Raw genomic sequence first — 18473 nt, 5'->3', positions numbered from 1 at the left:
TTTTTTATTTTGAATTAAAAATCATTTTTGCATATTAAGTTATTTTATTACTTTTGGAACAGTCTACTCTTTATAGGCAAGAATTGGTCAAACCAAGCTAAGCTTACTGCAAAGTAACACTCACTTCAGTGAATTTTTACCATGCTCTTGACACTGAAACCTTTCCCAGTATCTCATCGTGAAGGTTTAATGACCTCTAACTTCTATGACTCTACAACTGCAGTGCTCGTGTTAACCTATATAATAAAAGCAGACTAGCTACGGTACAACTCGTTCCTTAAGTTAATCAAGTAACAAGTCATGAACGCTGTAGATCTTCTCGCTATGATTATTCTCGTTCTCGGAACAACCGATTCTCGCCCAGCAACAAAACGTCGTCACCTTGAGGATTTTGTCGATTTGGTTCAACCTGGTCCCACCTTGGAGTTCACGTACCCTGCATTGGCTCCGGCCAGTATTTGCGGCCACAATCTGTTGATCGATTGCCAGTACCATGACCAGGGAATTCCGTGCAAAATTCATCACCTAGCAAGTAATAAGATCTGTGGATGCTTCGACGTAGGTTCTGGACTGCAAGGGACTGCAATTGAATTTAAGGACGAAAAGGTGGCGATGAAACCTCATGATTTCAGTCATTATCCAGCGAAAAGGCATCGAGAAGCATCACAAATGAATAGTTTTTAAGTTGTAATGTAGCTATAAATTAAAATAAATGAAACTTTTCATCTTCAGTTCACATTTCCTCACTTGTGTTCTTAGCAAAAAAAAAGAATCCTCCTTGATTAGTATGCATTGCCTCCAGCTCAGCAGTATAGTTGAAAGCTTTTCCCAGGATGTTTGTGTTTGATGATGGTGACAGCAAGCTGGTTGGTGGTGCATCCTCAGCCTGCAGGGACACCTAATGAAGAGGAAAAATCTCGACCAACTCTTTTGCGCTTCCTCCGGAAAAGCCATTTGCTGGCACCTGATGGCACTTGGTACGTGTCTTTGCATACATTTACGAGGAGTTTTTAGTGGGTAAAATTTCCCACAAGCTGGCAGCAAGAGTGGCTTGCATTTGAAAGTGTTCTGATGATGTAGTTTTTGTCATTTAAGGTTTTTTTTTTTGGTTAACTTAAAAGTAGTTTATCAAAAACAAAATTGCAACCCTTAATTGTTCCTGTTCAATCTTCAGTGCCATGCAAATAAGCTGCCACACCATCATCCTGTAGTAGAAGCTCCAATCTGGGTCATCGCTGCCACACCTGCTACAGACCGCGAGGTGTTTTGGGTAGCTAGCCGTACCGCGAAGTCTTGCAACGGTCAGCAGGAAATGCTCGAATCACCTCATGTTACCGCGGCTGTGGTGATCGTATAAAACGAATCGGTTTCCAATGACCAGCCACGGTTGAGTTTGCGACGGCGGACAGGTCCGGGTCAGTCACCCAATTTGAAAGGCAAAATGAAGACCCTTGGAATCGAGCTAGTGGCCACGTTGGCAATTTTGGCGGTCGCTGAAGTCGCGGCGTATTCAGTGCGATACCCAAATTATGGGGATTTAGTTCAACCAGGGCCGGCCGTGGAGTACACTTATCCGATCAAACCTCCGGTAGGCGCATGTCCCCAGAATCTGCTGGTAAGCTGCAACGAGCACTACGAGAGTGTCCCCTGCGAAGGAGCCCACGGTCACCAGAAACCCTACGATGGACCAGGCTACCATCAGCCACCACCGCCACCTCCACCAGGATACGGCGTAGGTCCGCAGTACGGAGATGGCGAATACGGTGACTACGAAGACGACGAGTACGGAGTGAACTCGGAAAAGAGTCGCGCAATGGGTGGTCGCAACAAGTGGATGAAGAAGTTCTACAAGCTGAAAAGCAAACGCGGCAAGCATCGAGGCCATTGGCGTCGCGAGGGATCGGAACTGGAGGACATGTCGATGGAGGATGAAGAAATGTGAATGAATTTTATTTGGGAGTTCTTGAAATAGTTATAATATGTAATCGTTTTGTTCAATATAATCTCATTCACAATTTAATTTGGTTTTCAGACGTTACACCAATATCACAAATTCCTTTCAAGCTTAATGATTGATTTGTACCAATGATAACTGATCTCGAAGAAAATCCGATAGTTTGTTTTCTAAACATATTGATTTAACGAAATCGATAAAAGTTGCCCCAACTCCTCTTCGAATTGTGTGAAACTTTATTCTAGGGGTACTTTTGTTCTCTAATCATGAATTCGAGGACTAATTCGTGACGCTGGGACGGTATAACCCCTTTCAATTTTATCATTAGAAAACTGCAGTCGGAAATGGTGATGATTTGAATATTTGGGATCAAAATGACTGTAAAATTGGACACCCGATTTGATGGCGTACTCAAATAGAAAAGGAGCAAAAACAATTGTGGTAAAACAAATTTATTTTGTTTAAGAATATGTTACAAATGCATAACTATCGTAGCTTTAACAACCTATTGCATCATCGCCATTGGCATCTCCTCATCCATCGCCATCTGTTCGCCCATTTCGCTGGCATCTCGGTGGTGATGGTGATGATGCTTGTGATGCTTCTTCTTGTGCCACTTCTTGTGTCGGTACTGATCGTCATGTCCCGACGCAGCCGGCACCTCCTGATGATATGCTCCTCCTGCTCCGTGGCCTCCTCCAGCATGACCATGGCTGCACGGAATAACCGTATGGTGCGGATTACAGCTGATCAACAGGTTGTGCCCACACTTGGCCGCCGGAGGAACCGCCGGGTAGGTGTACTCCACAGCCGGTCCCGGTTGGACCACGCCACCACCACCGTGTCCGTAAGGTTCCGGTCGGGCCATTGCCACTCCGACCGTAACGGCCAACGATACCAAGATGAAGGCTTTCATTGTTGAAGCAAACTTGGATGACCTCAAACTGATGCCTTCTTGGAACTAGGATTCCGGCTTATATACTGATGAAAAGCTGTTTAAATTTTACATCAGTCCTGGATTGCATAACCTCTACGTGGTTCCTGTCTGATTCATCGTGTTTAGAAGAAAAAAATGAAATCATGTTGTCCAGTTGCCACCGAAAAAAATGTTTATTTTGCACGCACTATTGGGTTTCATAACAGTTTAGACTCAGAACGTGTCTTCAGCGAAAATGTTTAAATTTAAACACGAAAAGCTTTTGGTGACTTTTTGCTGAACTATGTGGGCCAGCTATTCGATGCTTAAATATTTTGCAAACGAGTGGTGCACCCGTGCATTTTGATGCATCACATTCTTCCAAAAACTGACTAAGCTTAAAATGCACAGTATGCACTCAAAACCACGTTTCCACAGCACCGCAAAATGAATATAGTGTTGTTCTTTTTACACATGCATCCTTCAAAGGCAACCAATGTTTAAAAATAACTCTTCAACACTGGAAGGCCCATTTTTAAGAATCTTCAAAATAAATCTGTAGTTTCAGAATAACATGTTCAGCTTCAATTTTTTATTCGACCCCTGAACCAAGACCATGAAGACCATGAACATCAAAATTGGACGGTTTTAAAAAGAATTATTTCAAAATCGAGTCCATGATGCAAACATTTTGGAAAAAAGAAAGCAACAATTTCCACTATTGCTGCGTACTCTTAACAATAGAACAAAATGATAAAAAAAGATTACGTCGGAGCTTTTTTTTTCAGCAAAGGCATAATTGATGAACAGTACACACCAAAGTTTTTTTTAGCTAAAATTCGGCAATTTTCATCAACTGAAATTTTAGTAAACGATTCAGTAATTCAGATTTAGCTAAATTAGGTTTTACGCCGTTACGTCATTTGACAGCTCGTGTGCACTGTTTACATGGTCTTCGTCGATTGTCGACGAATTTTCCCGAACAAAATCGACTGTGCTATGTAAACAGTGCACTCCTTCTAACCTCCAAATCGAGTCGGCGTAAAACCTGTAAACTGACATTTGACACTTTGATCATAGAATAGAGATAGATATCTCTTGATATCGATTTTTTTTATTGTCATCCTAATGGACAGTGTTGTGATTATTATTTTTTTGTACATTCATTCTACATTCTCAAACATTCACCTCAACTGTCGCTATACGAATAAGTGATGTAAGCACCAAATTTAGATATTGACATTTTTGAGATCCACAAGTGCGTACATTGTTTGGGAAGAATATAAAAAATATCAAGAGCAGATTTTTCCATTAAAAACATTTTTGGGATGATGAGTTGCTTTAACAACGTCTTGTCCTGCTAAGAAATGTTCACACGAAAGTATTGAAAGAAAACTAGGTCATAACCCCATTTTCCACACAACTCTTCAAAGTGCAACAGTTATTAAATGCAACCTAATGAGTGCAGCATTCCACGCCTTCAAAACACAGTTGTTAGAGACCTGCTCCGAAACCAACTGTTGATATCTCACTTCCGGTCCACCTTGCAGATTGATTCCCATGGCCCCGAAACACAACTACCGCTTCGAGTGGGGAGTTGTGTTCCCACGCAAACCAACCCACTGCCCAAAATCTTGGAACTCGATCCACGGACTCGCCAAACGGTAGCGGTGTGGCAACGGTGCGGTAAAACAAAACTTGCACTATTGGCAAAATGTGTCCACCGTCCGTCGATGGGCCCTGCTGAGGAACTGGCCGAGTGGTCATTCAATCGATTCGGAGTGCCCAGTCAAGACCGAGTGTGAACGAGCGTCACGGCGTTGCTGAACTCGATTCACGTGATCAGTTCATAATTTTTGTGTTGTGAGAACCTGGTGACCCAGATTTGTGGGAGGGATTTTCCGGTGAAATTGTTGGACCAAGTTTTGAGAAGATTTTTGACTGTTCAAAACATTGAAAGGTGTGAGCTATGTAAATTGGTTATATAAGAAAGTACGTTCTGCAGTTTCAAGATTAGTAGTGATCATGAAGGTGATATCGGTGATTGTCAGTTTTTTGCTGATCGCGAGTGAGGCACGGATCGTCGAGTTTTGGCAACCTCGCGGGGACCGTTTGTACAGTGAAGAATCGTTGACAGACAGTTACGGTTCGCCGTTCGTCAGTAGCCACGAGGACATTTACGAGGACAGTGATGTTACCGAAAGGAAACGAAGCCTTCGTACAAGTTACTATGAACCAAATTATGGATATTCCAAAGCTACCAACAAGTGGAAACCGGTTGAACAAAGTGTAACGAAGCCAAAAGTGAAGTCCAAATATTCCAACAACAGAAACAGTGCAAAGTATACAGCGTACGGAAAGCCACAGCAAAAACCCTGGAAGGGATTCAGCTTTGGAAGTGGACAACAGTATCGACAGCCGAAACCGGTACCAGCTCCTGTTTATGGAAATCGGAAGAAGGATCACCGATCGGCGCAGGTGTTGTACGATGAGGGATATCAAGGACCTCCGCCACCACCACCACCGCAACACTACACGGCACAAGCGCCCCTTGTGCCGTTCTATCACGTGAGTTCATTTTCTAAGTTCAAGTAACATATCTCTGAAAATTTTGTGTCAAATAAAGTTTATTTTTTACTGGCAGAAATATTTGAGGTTATTTGATTATTTTGACAACATTTTTCACATTTTGAAATTTGTTTGTTGGAAATTTAACGTAAATTTCATGTGAATTTGTTTAACAAGCTACAAAACAAAATTAAATAATTATGACGATAGATGAAATCATTTATATATAAAAAGAATGAGTCTTCTTATCTACTAATAGTTTCTGTCCAAATGACCATTTAAAATTGTATTGTTCTGGCGAACATTTTTAGTTATTTTTGTACAGTGAACTTTGTTTTGCTTGTTTTCTTGTTCTTATTTTGCTAAAATATTTAGTACTTTATAAGCATTCATCATGTTATATTTGCTTTTTTGCATTTTTGTTTAAGGACAAGGCGTTGTTCTAAACATTTTCTTTATTTTGTGTTTATCAGTGAATACCTGAAACAAACATAAACTAAACATAATAAATGTGATTTAAAATTCTTAAAATGAGAGAGACCTCATAAAAACAGAAAAATAAAAAATCCTTAAAAGATGGACATTTGAGGGCTAAGTTAAAAAAAAATATACACAGAACCAAAAATATGACCAAAAGACAATTCTCAGGGAAGATTCAGATTCAGCCGGTAAATTTACACGAAAAAACATAAAATTGGTCAATTATCTAATTTCCTTGGGTTGGTCGCATTCATTTTACCTTGAAATGGAAACAAATTTAAAACGCGATATCTCGAGTTTGAACAAAACACCCCTGAGAGCGTTTGAAGTGCTAGATCTCCTTTTTTGAATGCAACCTGGTGCATAAGATTTGGCATGCACTTTTTCGAGAAATTTAAGTTAAGAAATTTACATCTATTTTATCTATAAATTGCTGTAACTTTTGAACCTCGAGTCCAAATTTACTTGTTAAAACATTTTTTATGGGGCTCTAAAAGTGCCCAAACATCACTTTTCACTTGAATTTAACCTTGAATTGCTACACCCAAAATTCCGAGTCGAGAGAATCGTTCCCTCAAAATTTATTGTGGGCTCAGCGCCAAAATCGAGAGAATAATTCTACCAACTCACACCACCATAACAAATGTGTTCAATCGTTAATTGGTACAATAAATCTCCAACAAGTGTCATACATCGACATCTGACCACTCCTTAGACAATAAGTTGTGGTGGCTGAGGCAGTTAAGTCATTGGGTTAGTATGTCAAAGGTCTATGGTTCAATTCCCGTAGTCGCCACTTTTGGTTTTTTGTTTTGACGGATGATTTTTTTTTTTTGCAAATGATCCTCGAGAGAATAATAGAGAATAAGCTGTGTTCTCTGTGTCCGTAAATGGTACCACTATTGTCTCGTCTCGACGCCATTATTCTCTCGGACTCGCGCTGCCCAGTTTTGAGTGTGTGCTTTTCTCATTTGCAAGAACTCTTCTGGATTTTCCTCACAATTTATATAAATCATATTCAGCAACCAAACCAAGAAATTTTAATTTATTCAGGTGTCACTTCTCATTCTTTCGGAGAGTTTCTTTCTACAGATTTAATTTTAAAAAACTCAAAATTACAATTCAGTTATCACAGTTCTATTTTGACAAGCTTGTGAATTTTGAGCTTTTCAAAATTGGTTTCAATTCATTTGGAAAATTCTGTCAACATAATTGTTTAAAATTATTGATCCTCAACATTTTCTTACTTTATCTCTTAAGAGTGAGTCCACGAACAGAGCATACCCTTTTGTATGGGACGTCTTTTGGACCTCACCAATCTGCCTGAAATTTTCAAAGATTGTTTGTACATATAAAACTAGCACCTGGCCAAAATATGAGCACTCTAGGTCAACGGGAAGTGAAGGTTCGAAAACGTCAAAAATTTTAAAAAGGCTATAACTTTGGCAAAATTCAATTTAATTTCAAAATTAAAAATGTATCTGAAAGGGCTTAAAAAATGCAACAAAATGCAGGGAGAAGCATCCCAATTGGTTAAATCTAAAGTTAATTATTGGTATTTTAGTGAAAAATTAGCATAATTTTCAAACTCAAATAAAAAAGTGTTCCATCCAGATATCAACTCGTTTCGACCTGCAGCTTGTAGGGGACGTCTGGGACTACCACCTGAGACTGAGAACGCTTTGAGTAAGGCAGTTTAACATATTTAATAGACACTTTTACTTTTAGTGATTTTTTTCTTGTAGATTTTTGCTCGGGGGATCCCTTTGATCAAATTTTCCGGTGATGATTTCATCATATTCGTGTTTCTGAGACAATTCCACAATAGAAACATGCACAAAAATTTTTATTTTCATACATTTTAACCTTTTTAAAATTGAAAGTTAAAAAAATTAAGAAGCTGCTTTTTTTCTGGTGTCGACTAGTATCCTTGGAAACCAACTTGATTTTACGTTTTTGGACCTTCAAACTTTGTGTCCTGATTTGCCCCACTTCCCGTTGACCTAGAGTGCTCGTATTTTGGCCAGGTGCTGGTTTTATATGTACAAACAATTCCTGAAGATTTCAGGCAGACTGGTGAGGTCGATGCGAGATGGGACTCGCTCTAAAATAATGATGCAAAACAATTCATCAAAATCTTCATAGTGTAATCAAGCAAGATATGTTGAGTATATTTTTGTAAAGTGAATTATTCTACAGTTACTTGCTTAATTTTTAATGTTTAGATTGGTAGTTGCTACACAGAATAAAAAAAAAACAATTCCCAAAATCGTGAATTGTGTTTATAAATTTAAGAACCACGAGGGAATCTATTCACGATTTCGGGAATCGACTGGCATTTTAAAGTTAAATAATTAACTTCTTTTCAATTTTAACAAGAATCCCTTACTTTAAGGTTGATTTGTACCACTGTTCTTAAGAACTCAAATAAGCCCCTGAATCTGTACAAACTTAATAGACAACAAGGAAACTTCGACTACATCGGTGTGTTGTTCTCCAATCAAATTTCATTAAAAGTCTGGAATAAGTTTGACTGATTGTTGGGTTAGATGGATGGTTTCTTTATCTTAATCTTTAATTGTTTTCTAAATCCACAGTAACAGTTGTTTTGTTTTTTCGATAACAGATACCTTGTAACCAAAGTTCTATGAACGTTAAGTTTCACTTGTCGATTTTGGTAGTATTCGCTTGGCCTAGAGAAAATCACAAGTTCAGACAAATCAACATTCATTTACCGTTACCGAGAAAATCAGCTCAAAGCATGCAAAAATATCAATCATGGGAACTGCCTTTTGATGATTGAAGCTCATTCAACGAATTATTGTTGCATGAATCTCCACACTTAAATGTATTCCTCGGAACCGTCACATGATTAATATAAATAAACCACTCATAATAAGCACAGAACAAATACCCAGAATAATTTGTTATCAATAGATTAATTTACTCGCTTTATCTTCCAGGAACTTCAACCCAAACCCTCCTGCGGCAACAGAATCGTAATCGGATGCACACCAAAAGTCACCCAAGTACCGTGTGGATACGGTGCACACCTTCAAACCTACCAGCAGCCTTCCTACTACCACCAGAGTGACGTCGTTGGATCTCCCGAACCAGCACCCTTCCCGGTTGATCCTCAATATCTACCGGACCAACCCCAACCCCACGGTTACAACCCACTGGAATCACCACTACCACCTCCACCAGCTCCAAACTCCGGCTTCTCCTACCAACCCACTCATGAAGTTCCTCCACCTTCCCACCAACTTCCGATCGCCCCCGCTGGATACAGCTTCAACCAACCCCCGCCCCACGAACCAACGACCAAACAGCCCTTCCCGTTCAACAAACACGTGTCCAGCTTCTTCCAGCCGAAAACCACCGCCAAGCCGTCCTCCTCGTACGCCCCACCCTACCAACCAACCTACAAAGCCCCGTCGGAACCGTCCGGCTTCCCGCTCCGATCGCCCCCCTCCTTCTCACACCCCGTCAAAGAACCGACCAACGAAACGCCCCACCCGGCGCCCCACATCTCGGCCTTCCCCTCAACGCAACCCCCCACAACGTCGTCGACCTCGTCCACCACGATGGCCCCCCGGCGATTGCCGACGGTTCCAGCCGACCGGGACCAGAACTACCGGGTCGTGATCGAGGACGACGTGGCCGCCGCAGCCGGGAACAAGGAGTCATCCGGCGATGAAGAACCGAGCTCGACCGTTCAGCCTCCGACGCCGACCACGCACGGTCACGAGGAGGGGCATGCGACGACACAAGCCCCGCCGCCGGCATGAGGGCAAAGGGTGGTGAGGCCGATGATGGAGGAGGGAAGACCAACCAACAACTACACTTTTGTTTTAATTTATTTTCTGCCAAAATGAGGAAATCAATAAAAATTGCGGCGTGTGTAAATTGGAGTGTTTTATTTTTCTGCTGTTTATGTGGTTGAGTTATCTGAAATTCAATACTTTACAAACATTTAGGTTTATTAATGAGTTCAAATGCTTCACCAGCGAAAAACATTGAAGACTAGCTTCCAGCAGCTCAAATTTGGCATTTTGTTCTGTGATTGAATGAAATCAAAACCTTTTGAACGTTGTTCTGAATTGAACTAATATTCTCGCTAAGCTTTCTTTGAGCATGTTGACTTGCCAAAAAAAACATTTTAGAATGCTGCTGATTAAATATAAACACTCGTCATAAATTGCGGAATCACTATAGTAGTTTATGCAATCAAATCAAAAAGATTATTTTTCTGCACGATTCGTACAGTTACAAGGTTCATCGAGCTGTAGAACTAGTCTATCCTCATTTCAAAAAGTAATACAGTCATGCCTCGGTTTAGCACCGAGGGGATGCAAAACCGATGCCGATGGGATTTTGTTTATATGGGAGACATTGGCTAAAATCGAATGAAAAATCATACTAACATCAAAAAAATGTAGTGTTTTAGAATCGGGATCATGGCAGCAAATCATTGTGATTATGGATACATGAAAATTTTCACAAAAATACGTATTTTTCCAGGATTTGGAAATTAAATTTTTTACTCTAAAAAAACCTTAAAATATTTGTAATTGCAATGATCTTGTTTTTTGTCATACATTTAGAATGTCACACATATTTTTTTTTGAAATACTGAATTTTTTTTACAAAACAACGTATTTTCGAAAAAAAATACTCAAAATTGACTAAGATTTTTTCATACATTTCGCATGTAATAACAACATTTTTTAAGATACTTCAAAATCAAACCATCCACATTAACGACCCCCGGGTCTGTTGTGGTCTCTATTGCAAGTTTCTGCTTGAACCTAGGAGTCCGAAGGCTTGAATGGGGAGAGCACCCAAACCTCTTTCTACTCCAAGGAACCTTCCACCCCAGTGTTTGAACTGACAACCTTCGGATTGCGAGTCCAACCGCCGCCAGCGATTCCACCGGAGTAGGTTTGGTTTGGTGTGTTGTTTGTACTTATGGCTTGGAGACGACTCCTACACCTGGAATGACTTAACGGCCTAACAACCAAGGCCGGGACCGACATTTTACTTCGTCATCCGATGGCAGGTTGGAGCAGATGGGAATCGAACCCAGAATCATCCGCTTACAAAGTGGACAGCGTAACCATTCGGCCACGCACTGCCACTTTTAAGATACTTAACATTTTCAAAAAACTACTTTTTTCGAAAAAATACTCATGATTTCTGTTTTTTTCCAATATGGCTATTAAATGATCGGATTTTTTTTCAAAAATTTCAAATGCAATAAATTTTGAAACTTTGAATTTTTTGTGAAAATTTAAAGTATTTTCAAAAGATTGTTATAAATTTTGAAATTTATTAAAATATCTCGATTGTTTGATACCCATATTGCGAAAAAACGAAATTTAAGTATTTATTCAAAAATACATAAATTCGAGAAAAGTACAGGCCTTCAAAGTATGCCATTTTTCGAAAAATCGGCCCCAGCAAAAAAGATATGCGTCGCACCTCGCGACGCCCGAGACGCCATTTGAATTATGTTTTATTATATATACCAAAACATGCGCAAGGATCTGGCCTACACACCAGTGATGTTTTTGGTAAACGCATTGGTGGCCAAAATGCCTCTAAAATAGACATTTTTGGAAAAATGTTTTTTTACGGGTTAAATTTCATTTAATATTGAAGGGCGGAGCGCCAGCTCCTGTTGCGTCCAATCGAGCTCATATTTGGGATTATAGCTCAGTACGCTCACCAGAACCAGCCCCTGAATGCCCGTCAAAAAGTCATTTTTGTTACACTCTAATACCCATATTGTAAAAATCTAAAATCTGGAGTATTTTTTCAAAAATACGTAGTTTTGTGATTTTTTTTAGAATTAATCCGGCTTATTTGATACCCATATTGCAGTACCTAACAATAATTTTGAGTAATTTTTCGAGAAACAATGCATTTTCAAAATACAGGAAAAATACGTAGCAAAACCGGGGCATGACTGTACTTTTCGATTCAATTATTTTTAGTATCGAAAATATGTCATATTTCATCGTTCGAGAATGACAGGGAAAGTAAGAGCTTTCACAATGAAAATGCAAAAACAAATGTTATGCATTAGATAACAATTTCAACAGTTTCATTTTCACCATTCAACAATATTCCAAGCTTGCTTGGAACATCATCTAACTCCATCGTGCCCCTTATGTTGCCACTTTGACGTTCAATTACGGCTTATAAAAGCGCTTTCAATAGAAATTAAGCGATAGATAGCTCAATAGCAAAAGGATCTCAAAAGTTTTTTTAAATAGTAAAAATCAGCAAATTAGATGTTGTTAAAAGAGATTTGTATGTTTTTCTTTCAAGGGTGTATATCATCATTGATTGATTTAACTATAAATCTTACAAAATATTTGTTCAGTAATGATGCAAAATTGCCCTTCATATTTTTTTCTGGAAAATTCAATGGAAACTGACAGTACAATACTTTTAACAATTATTTTTGACAAATTCTTTTAATTATTTTTGTGCAAGATTTTTTAAATGTTTCATCTATGTTATGATATCCCATAACATAGATGAAACATTTAAAAAATCTTGCAATAAATCGATGCCCCTGTGTTCTCTTATTTAACTAGATATGAAAACCAGCATGCTCACAACAACAGACATCCAACTGTTTGTTTTGTTTACTATTTTCTTCAACTTGAGGATGACCATAACCTGCATCTTTTGGCAAATTGTATCTACTGCAAATTATTCTAAGAGTGATTTCTCAAGAAACTGTATGACTTTTTTCTTGCAATATAAGGTCAATTGCAACTGCCCTCCACCCATTTCAAAATTTCACAAAAATTATTGATTTTTTTTTATTGAAAACTCTTTCAGAAACAACAACAAATCACTTTTCTAGATCAAGTCATACTGGTGTGCTGCCTATGATCGCATAAATGTCCCATATGCATTTTTTTGCTCTTGAAAAATATAGTCAAGGTTTCATTTATCTTGAATATCTATCTTCTCGTGTTTTGAATTGAAACAACTCAATGTTTTCAAATATTTTTTGTATTTTTTGGGCAGTTTTTAAACAATTTGGAGTAGTTTTTAATTGTTTTTTTTTTGTATAGCTTAATTTTGTTACAAGGGTAATTCTCAACCACCTCACACGAAATCGGACAAAGTGGCCCCGACCCTTAGTCGATTTTTTTGTCCCTGATTACGAATCCGAGGGCAATTTTCCGATATCTCGTTAGAGAAGGGCCGTACGGTCATTTACATTTAAAAAATGCGAATAAAAGACATGTTTTTCAATAATTTGCAGCCTGTAATGCCGATGAGATGAAAATTTGGTATCAAAGGAACTTTTATGTAAAATTGGACGCCCAATTTGATGGCATACTTAAAACTCCGAAAAAAAACTTTTCTCTTCGAAAAAAAATCAAAAACAGTTTTAAAAACTTTACCATGTTTCGTTACTCAAATTAAAAAAATAACATAAACAATTTTATGTACTTTTTGAATCTTTATTAGCCGAGAAGGGTCATTTTTTATTTAAAACTATATTTTCATTTTAAAATTTCGTGTTTCGTTTCGTTGCAGAGTTATTTTTTACAGTGTAACAATGTTCTACAAAGTTGTAGAGCAGACAATTTCACAAATTTTGATATGTTAACATAACGGATTTGCCATCACGAGTTATCACGGTATAATGAAAAAAAAAAAATCTTGAGAGTCTTCATTCCAAATTTCCAAAATAAGTTTCTGTAATTTGATTTTTTTCAATTTGATTGTAACCTCATTAAAAACAATAATCGCAACATTGATGCATTTCTGAAGAAAAAAGAACCAATCTTAGTCTACAGCCTATAAAAGAGCATCGCAATCTAATCACTAGTTTTAGTCTTAATCTAGACAATCGTGATGCAATTCTCATCAGTGAAAGTTGCGCTTTTGGCTCTCGTGCTACTGCTCTTTAATCACAATAAAAGTCTGGCGAGTAGTTCCTCGTTCCTTGCCAGTGGAGTCATCAAGATTTCCATTTCTCGGCCAATAACAGTTCCTCCCACCACGTGCCCTAATGGAACGCTGTTTCACAAGAAACGCTGCCGGATTGTGTTTTAGAAATGCACTAAAATTATCTTTTTTTGGAAGAATAGTTTCAAATTAAATCCAAGTAATCGTTTAACCCTGTTTAGAAAACATTTCAAAATTCGATGTTTCAAAATTTAAATATTTATCTAGTAAAGTGAAACTCCAACAAACAATGGTCAATGTCATCACGGTGGTGGCGCCAGCTGTTCCAGCGAATGAAACTCTCCGGACGCAAACAGCAAGTACACTTTCTATCACACATATTTTATTTTTAATTTCGAAACACCCTAACATCTACAACTTCCCCTCGCGCTCAACCCCGCTCACGGATGCAAGCACCCGCAGGTGCACCCGCTCTTGTGGCAACACTCGGCGCACTGGCCACAGGTCCGGCACACCGGAACAGACTTTTTCTGGCAGGCGGCGCACTGCGGGAACCGTAGCTCGTTCATGTTCTGTTTTTCCCAGTTGTACGGGTTGTACACGGAGGGATTCTGGAGACCCTGCTGGTGATGATGGTGGTGGTGGTGGTGCCGGATGTGGCCATGGTCGGGGTCGTGTTGAGACGTGAGGTCACGTTTGGTCAACCGGTAGCCTTTCAGAGGTTTGCTCTGATGAGAAGACTGTTGGTCGAAGTTGTTAGGTTAGAGGAATTGGTACGCAGATGATCGTCGTTATCTTACCACTGGTCTTTTCTCATCCTTGATGTAGGGAATGATGGGAACCTTGTTCAGGATGATCGTCTCTGGGGTTCCATCGGCATGTCGTTGCTTACGCTCCAAAGTTTTGGTACCGGCATCGGACTCTGTCGGGTCAAGGTCTGCAAGAAGAGCTGTTAGTTTGGTCAGAAGTACTCTGAAGATCACTTCACTTACCTTCATCTTCACTTTCGGAATCTTGAGAAATCTCAACCAAGGGTTCCTCATCCATGATGATGTAGCTGCTTGGTTCGTACCCCATGGGAACGCTTGCTGGTTGTGCCTCAGTAGTTGAAATAACTCGAGCTTCCTTCGATCGTGTCTTGATCTCCTGCACTGGCTTGGACTCCAAGCGAGTCTCCTCAGGTTTTCCCTCAGTATCAACCTCTATAATCTCGATCTCCCCAACGTCGTCTTCCACACTTTGCTCGGTCTGCTCAGTGCCAGCAGTCTCGTTTCGAGCAGCATCCGTTGCGTCCTCGTGACTGTCGACGGTGAACCCGTCCGTGAACAGCACTTCTTCCACAACTCCCTCCGCCAGTTCCACCACCTCATCACTATCATCGTCACGAACGATTTCTACCAGCACTGCCTGCGGAGTGGCCACCTGTTTGCCACTCTTCTTGATCGCGCTGATCAGTCGACCTTCCTTGTCCTCCTGAACCACCTCTTCCGACACCTTTTCAACGACGCTCGTTCCAACTTCACCATCACCACCCTCAGCATCCTCAAACGATTCGACCACATCGATCTCCACCCGTGACTCGTGCTGGCCGTGAACCGCTCCCGTTGAACTCTTCTCCTTCACCTCCTTGCTACCAGCAGCACCCCTAACTGGTCTCGTGTTGGCGTTGATCAGCACGATCGACACCAGCATCACCGCTATCAGCAGAACCGTTCCGACGAGTGCACGCATGATGATCATCACTTTTGGGACATCCGGACGCGAAACTCTCACACTCTCTAGACGGACGGCTGTGGACCGACAGTTGGGCGGCACGCCCGAATCGGCGGATTTTTATGGCATTCAGAAGGGTCGTACGTGATGTTGGTGAGGGGATGTTTGTCAAACAGAATTCCCGCAGACAAAAACTGTGGTCGTTTGCACTGACGGCAGCGTGGCGATACGAGGTACCAGGCCAAGGGTTATGTTACCTTGACCCTGGGCATGGGTGCAGCACTGTCAATGTGGTAAACAAAGCTGCGTTGTTTGGAGTTACCAGTTTACGCTCTGTGATCTCATTCTAAACAAGTTAGGTGATAAGAGGGTAACGGATATAATCAAATGTTTCAATCATTATTTTAATCGCAGAAATGTTCACTACTCACTGATCTACCAATCAATTGAAACGAATTGCATTCTTAAATTGTAATCCAGAAGTTACTGTTTTGAATCCCGCGGTAAACACTTGACCCGTAAAAACCCAAAATGTTTTGGATTTGAATGCTTCCGGTTTGCAAAGTGAAGGGGGTTAGATGCACTATCTAGTATAGTTGTGATCCATCCTTCCTTCCTTTAAGGGAGGCAAAACTAGCTGTAATGGCCACTCCGGATGATTCCAGATACCGGTTCCCATGAGGCAATTTCTTAGGAATACACAAAATGGTCAAGTGACACTTCAAACTTCTTGGAATAATTAGATGTGTTGAATGACGGACGAATGAAATAAGTTGATATTTGGCGTGAGAGTCATATACCAGAACTATTCAAAATTCCATGTGAGCATGTATTGCTCTTTGATAAAATCTTGTTTCTAGTAGTACATGGTCCAAACAGGCAAGATAGAAATTGTTGAAGGTTAATGTTACGCCCTCTTAATCCCACTTACAGAAAATCTGTTCTTGAGACCGTCGGTCATCGGAGAGTCACTCGAAGTCAAGCAACTGCCCTCTTGCAATGTCTGGAGTACGTTACTGAAAGTAAATGAAATTATTTTTCAATTCAGTTTCAAGTCTACATGAAATTTTCCGTAACTCTTAGATGTTTCCTTCTTCGGTCTGTTCCTGTCCACCGGCCAGATGGACCAAGTTGACAAAATCTACCGCAAAATCAAAACCGGCGACTCCGAGCTGATGGACTACCTAGTTGATACCAGCGCACCCCGAGAGTGTGCCATTGCGATGCACCGGTTCTTCCGGACGTACAAGATAACCGTCCTGCCAAAGCGAGCTCTCAGCTTGTTGAGTGGTGAGTTGTATGCGAAAATCCCACCCCGTGATGACTAACGAACTCACCCTACTATTCTCTACCACAGCTCGCAACGACGGCATCCCCCGCCGGTTGATCGCTCTGGACGTCCTCAACCTGATCCACCACGAGTCTTCGTCCGGCATGAGACTCCAACTAGCGACGGCGTACCTTCGGATGATGCAGCAGCTGACCCTGCGTGGCTATCTGACGCCCAACGAAATCCGCATCGTCATCAGTCCGTACGTGGCCGCTCCGGTGCTGTTGCCCGGTCCGAACACGATGCGGGACATTGCCACCAAGTCGGCCACGCTGTTGGAGCTGTTTTTGAACGTTGACCTGCTGGATGATCCAGAGCGGCTCTCGGAAGAACTTGGCAGGGAGTCGGCCAGATTGCAGCGACGACGGCAGTGTCGACGGTGTGGAGTGATGACTTCAGAACAGCGGTGACCTTGTAATAAATGTTTATGATGGGGGTTTGCGTGAAGAATTTAGCACGTGTTTGTTCTTGGTTGTGGAATGACGGTTTATGATGGCCTAATTAACGCATCAAATCAAATCAAAAGCACCGTAAACTTCAATGTTTGAATGGTTTATTCACTAAAATGTTCAACCTACCATCGCAATCTTGAAATTTTTTGAATCGTTTGCATTTTTGTATTTTCCGTGCATTGTTTTTTTTTTCAAAAGTACACGGTGAAAATAGAGTTCCCAAAATCGTGAACAAGCGTTAATGAAAATGGGAACCACGAACAAAGTGTTCAAATCTCATGGTACGGTTTTGGAAATCATACCATGGGATTTGAACACTTGGTTCGTGGTTCCCATTTTCATGAACGCTTGTTCACGATTTTGGGAACTCTTTTTTCTCCGTGTACCCTTTATTGACAACTTCAAATTTTTTATAACTTTGATATTATCATCATCGTCTAACCAGCAATCATATCGGTATCCAAAAGAAGTCAGGGACACATACTTGAAGACCAAGCGTTGTTTTACAACAGTAACAGGTCGACTCACTAAGCGCAGGTAAACATCCCCACAAACGACCCAACTCAAGGTAAGCTTTCTCCGCGCAAAATGCAACGACGATTTTATTGGGCCAACAACAGTCACGAAACTGATAAGCGACGCCAATTGTCCCCCCTGAGTCACCACCCCCGACGAGTGTGTCTTAAAGAGATAGTGGGAAGGGTTAATGGTTCTTAAAAGGAAGAAAATAAAATACCTCAGCACTTGATTCATTCAATCGTTGGTATCCCGCGAGCTTAAACCATTCGTGGAATTGTTCCTAATTTAGTCGCAAAATGTTACACAAATTGTGTTGTGGAAGCAAAAGTTACAGCATGGAGTCCGGATCAGTTGGCAGGGATAGTGTCGCTCAGGAATCGGTAAACCTAGATTGCAGTGTGGTTAATCTTACGAAATTTAACTCTTATTTGTGTCGTAGAGTACCGGATCAGTCTCCACCGTAACAGTTCAACCTGGATTCAAAAATATTAACACGGAAAGTGCACCAACGAGTACAGAAAATGGAAGTTAATTTGCATAATTTTTAAGTGAAAATATAAACAATCGAATCTTTATTGCTTAATTTAGTATGCTACA

The 18473-nt window shown here is 40.5% G+C and overlaps 3 protein-coding genes and 1 long non-coding RNA gene across 6 annotated transcripts; 3 read left to right on the top strand and 1 right to left on the bottom strand.

The window, feature by feature from the left end:
* Positions 1 to 4659: 4659 nt before the first annotated feature.
* On the top strand, positions 4660 to 9821 carry LOC120429753 (uncharacterized). The gene is made up of 2 exons (XM_039594802.2): positions 4660 to 5438; positions 8882 to 9821. The coding sequence occupies exons 1-2, from the start codon at positions 4896 to 4898 to the stop codon at positions 9707 to 9709; spliced, it is 1371 nt and encodes a 456-aa protein (XP_039450736.1). The 5' UTR covers positions 4660 to 4895; the 3' UTR covers positions 9710 to 9821.
* A 4332-nt stretch (positions 9822 to 14153) lies between these two features.
* On the top strand, positions 14154 to 17359 carry LOC120429757 (uncharacterized). 3 transcript variants are annotated; one of them, XM_039594808.2, is made up of 4 exons: positions 14154 to 14217; positions 16509 to 16583; positions 16659 to 16865; positions 16933 to 17359. In XM_039594808.2, exons 3-4 carry the CDS (start codon positions 16697 to 16699, stop codon positions 17313 to 17315), a joined length of 552 nt encoding a protein of 183 aa, XP_039450742.1. In that variant the 5' UTR covers positions 14154 to 14217; positions 16509 to 16583; positions 16659 to 16696; the 3' UTR covers positions 17316 to 17359. The 3 variants fall into 3 exon arrangements, with proteins under 3 accessions (XP_039450742.1, XP_039450743.1, XP_039450741.1); XM_039594809.2 differs by having other exon boundaries at positions 14166 to 14217; positions 16509 to 16597; positions 16697 to 16865; XM_039594807.2 differs by having other exon boundaries at positions 14175 to 14221; positions 16509 to 16597.
* On the bottom strand, positions 14303 to 16213 carry LOC120429749 (uncharacterized). Its single transcript, XM_039594798.1, has 3 exons — positions 14855 to 16213; positions 14663 to 14799; positions 14303 to 14602 (listed from the first exon to the last, which is right to left on the bottom strand). The coding sequence occupies exons 1-3, from the start codon at positions 15600 to 15602 to the stop codon at positions 14303 to 14305; spliced, it is 1185 nt and encodes a 394-aa protein (XP_039450732.1). The 5' UTR covers positions 15603 to 16213.
* A 386-nt stretch (positions 17360 to 17745) lies between the features above and the next one.
* Positions 17746 to 18456, top strand: LOC120429754 (uncharacterized). Its single transcript, XR_008212758.1, has 2 exons — positions 17746 to 18256; positions 18316 to 18456. It is a non-coding gene; the product is annotated as an uncharacterized LOC120429754 (long non-coding RNA).
* Positions 18457 to 18473: the final 17 nt, after the last annotated feature.

Source organism: Culex pipiens, unplaced genomic scaffold, assembly GCF_016801865.2.
Source record: "Culex pipiens pallens isolate TS unplaced genomic scaffold, TS_CPP_V2 Cpp_Un0150, whole genome shotgun sequence".
NCBI lineage: Eukaryota > Metazoa > Arthropoda > Insecta > Diptera > Culicidae > Culex > Culex pipiens.
The sequence above is the reverse complement of the archived record's forward strand: the minus strand, read 5'-3'. Positions and strand labels throughout refer to the sequence as shown.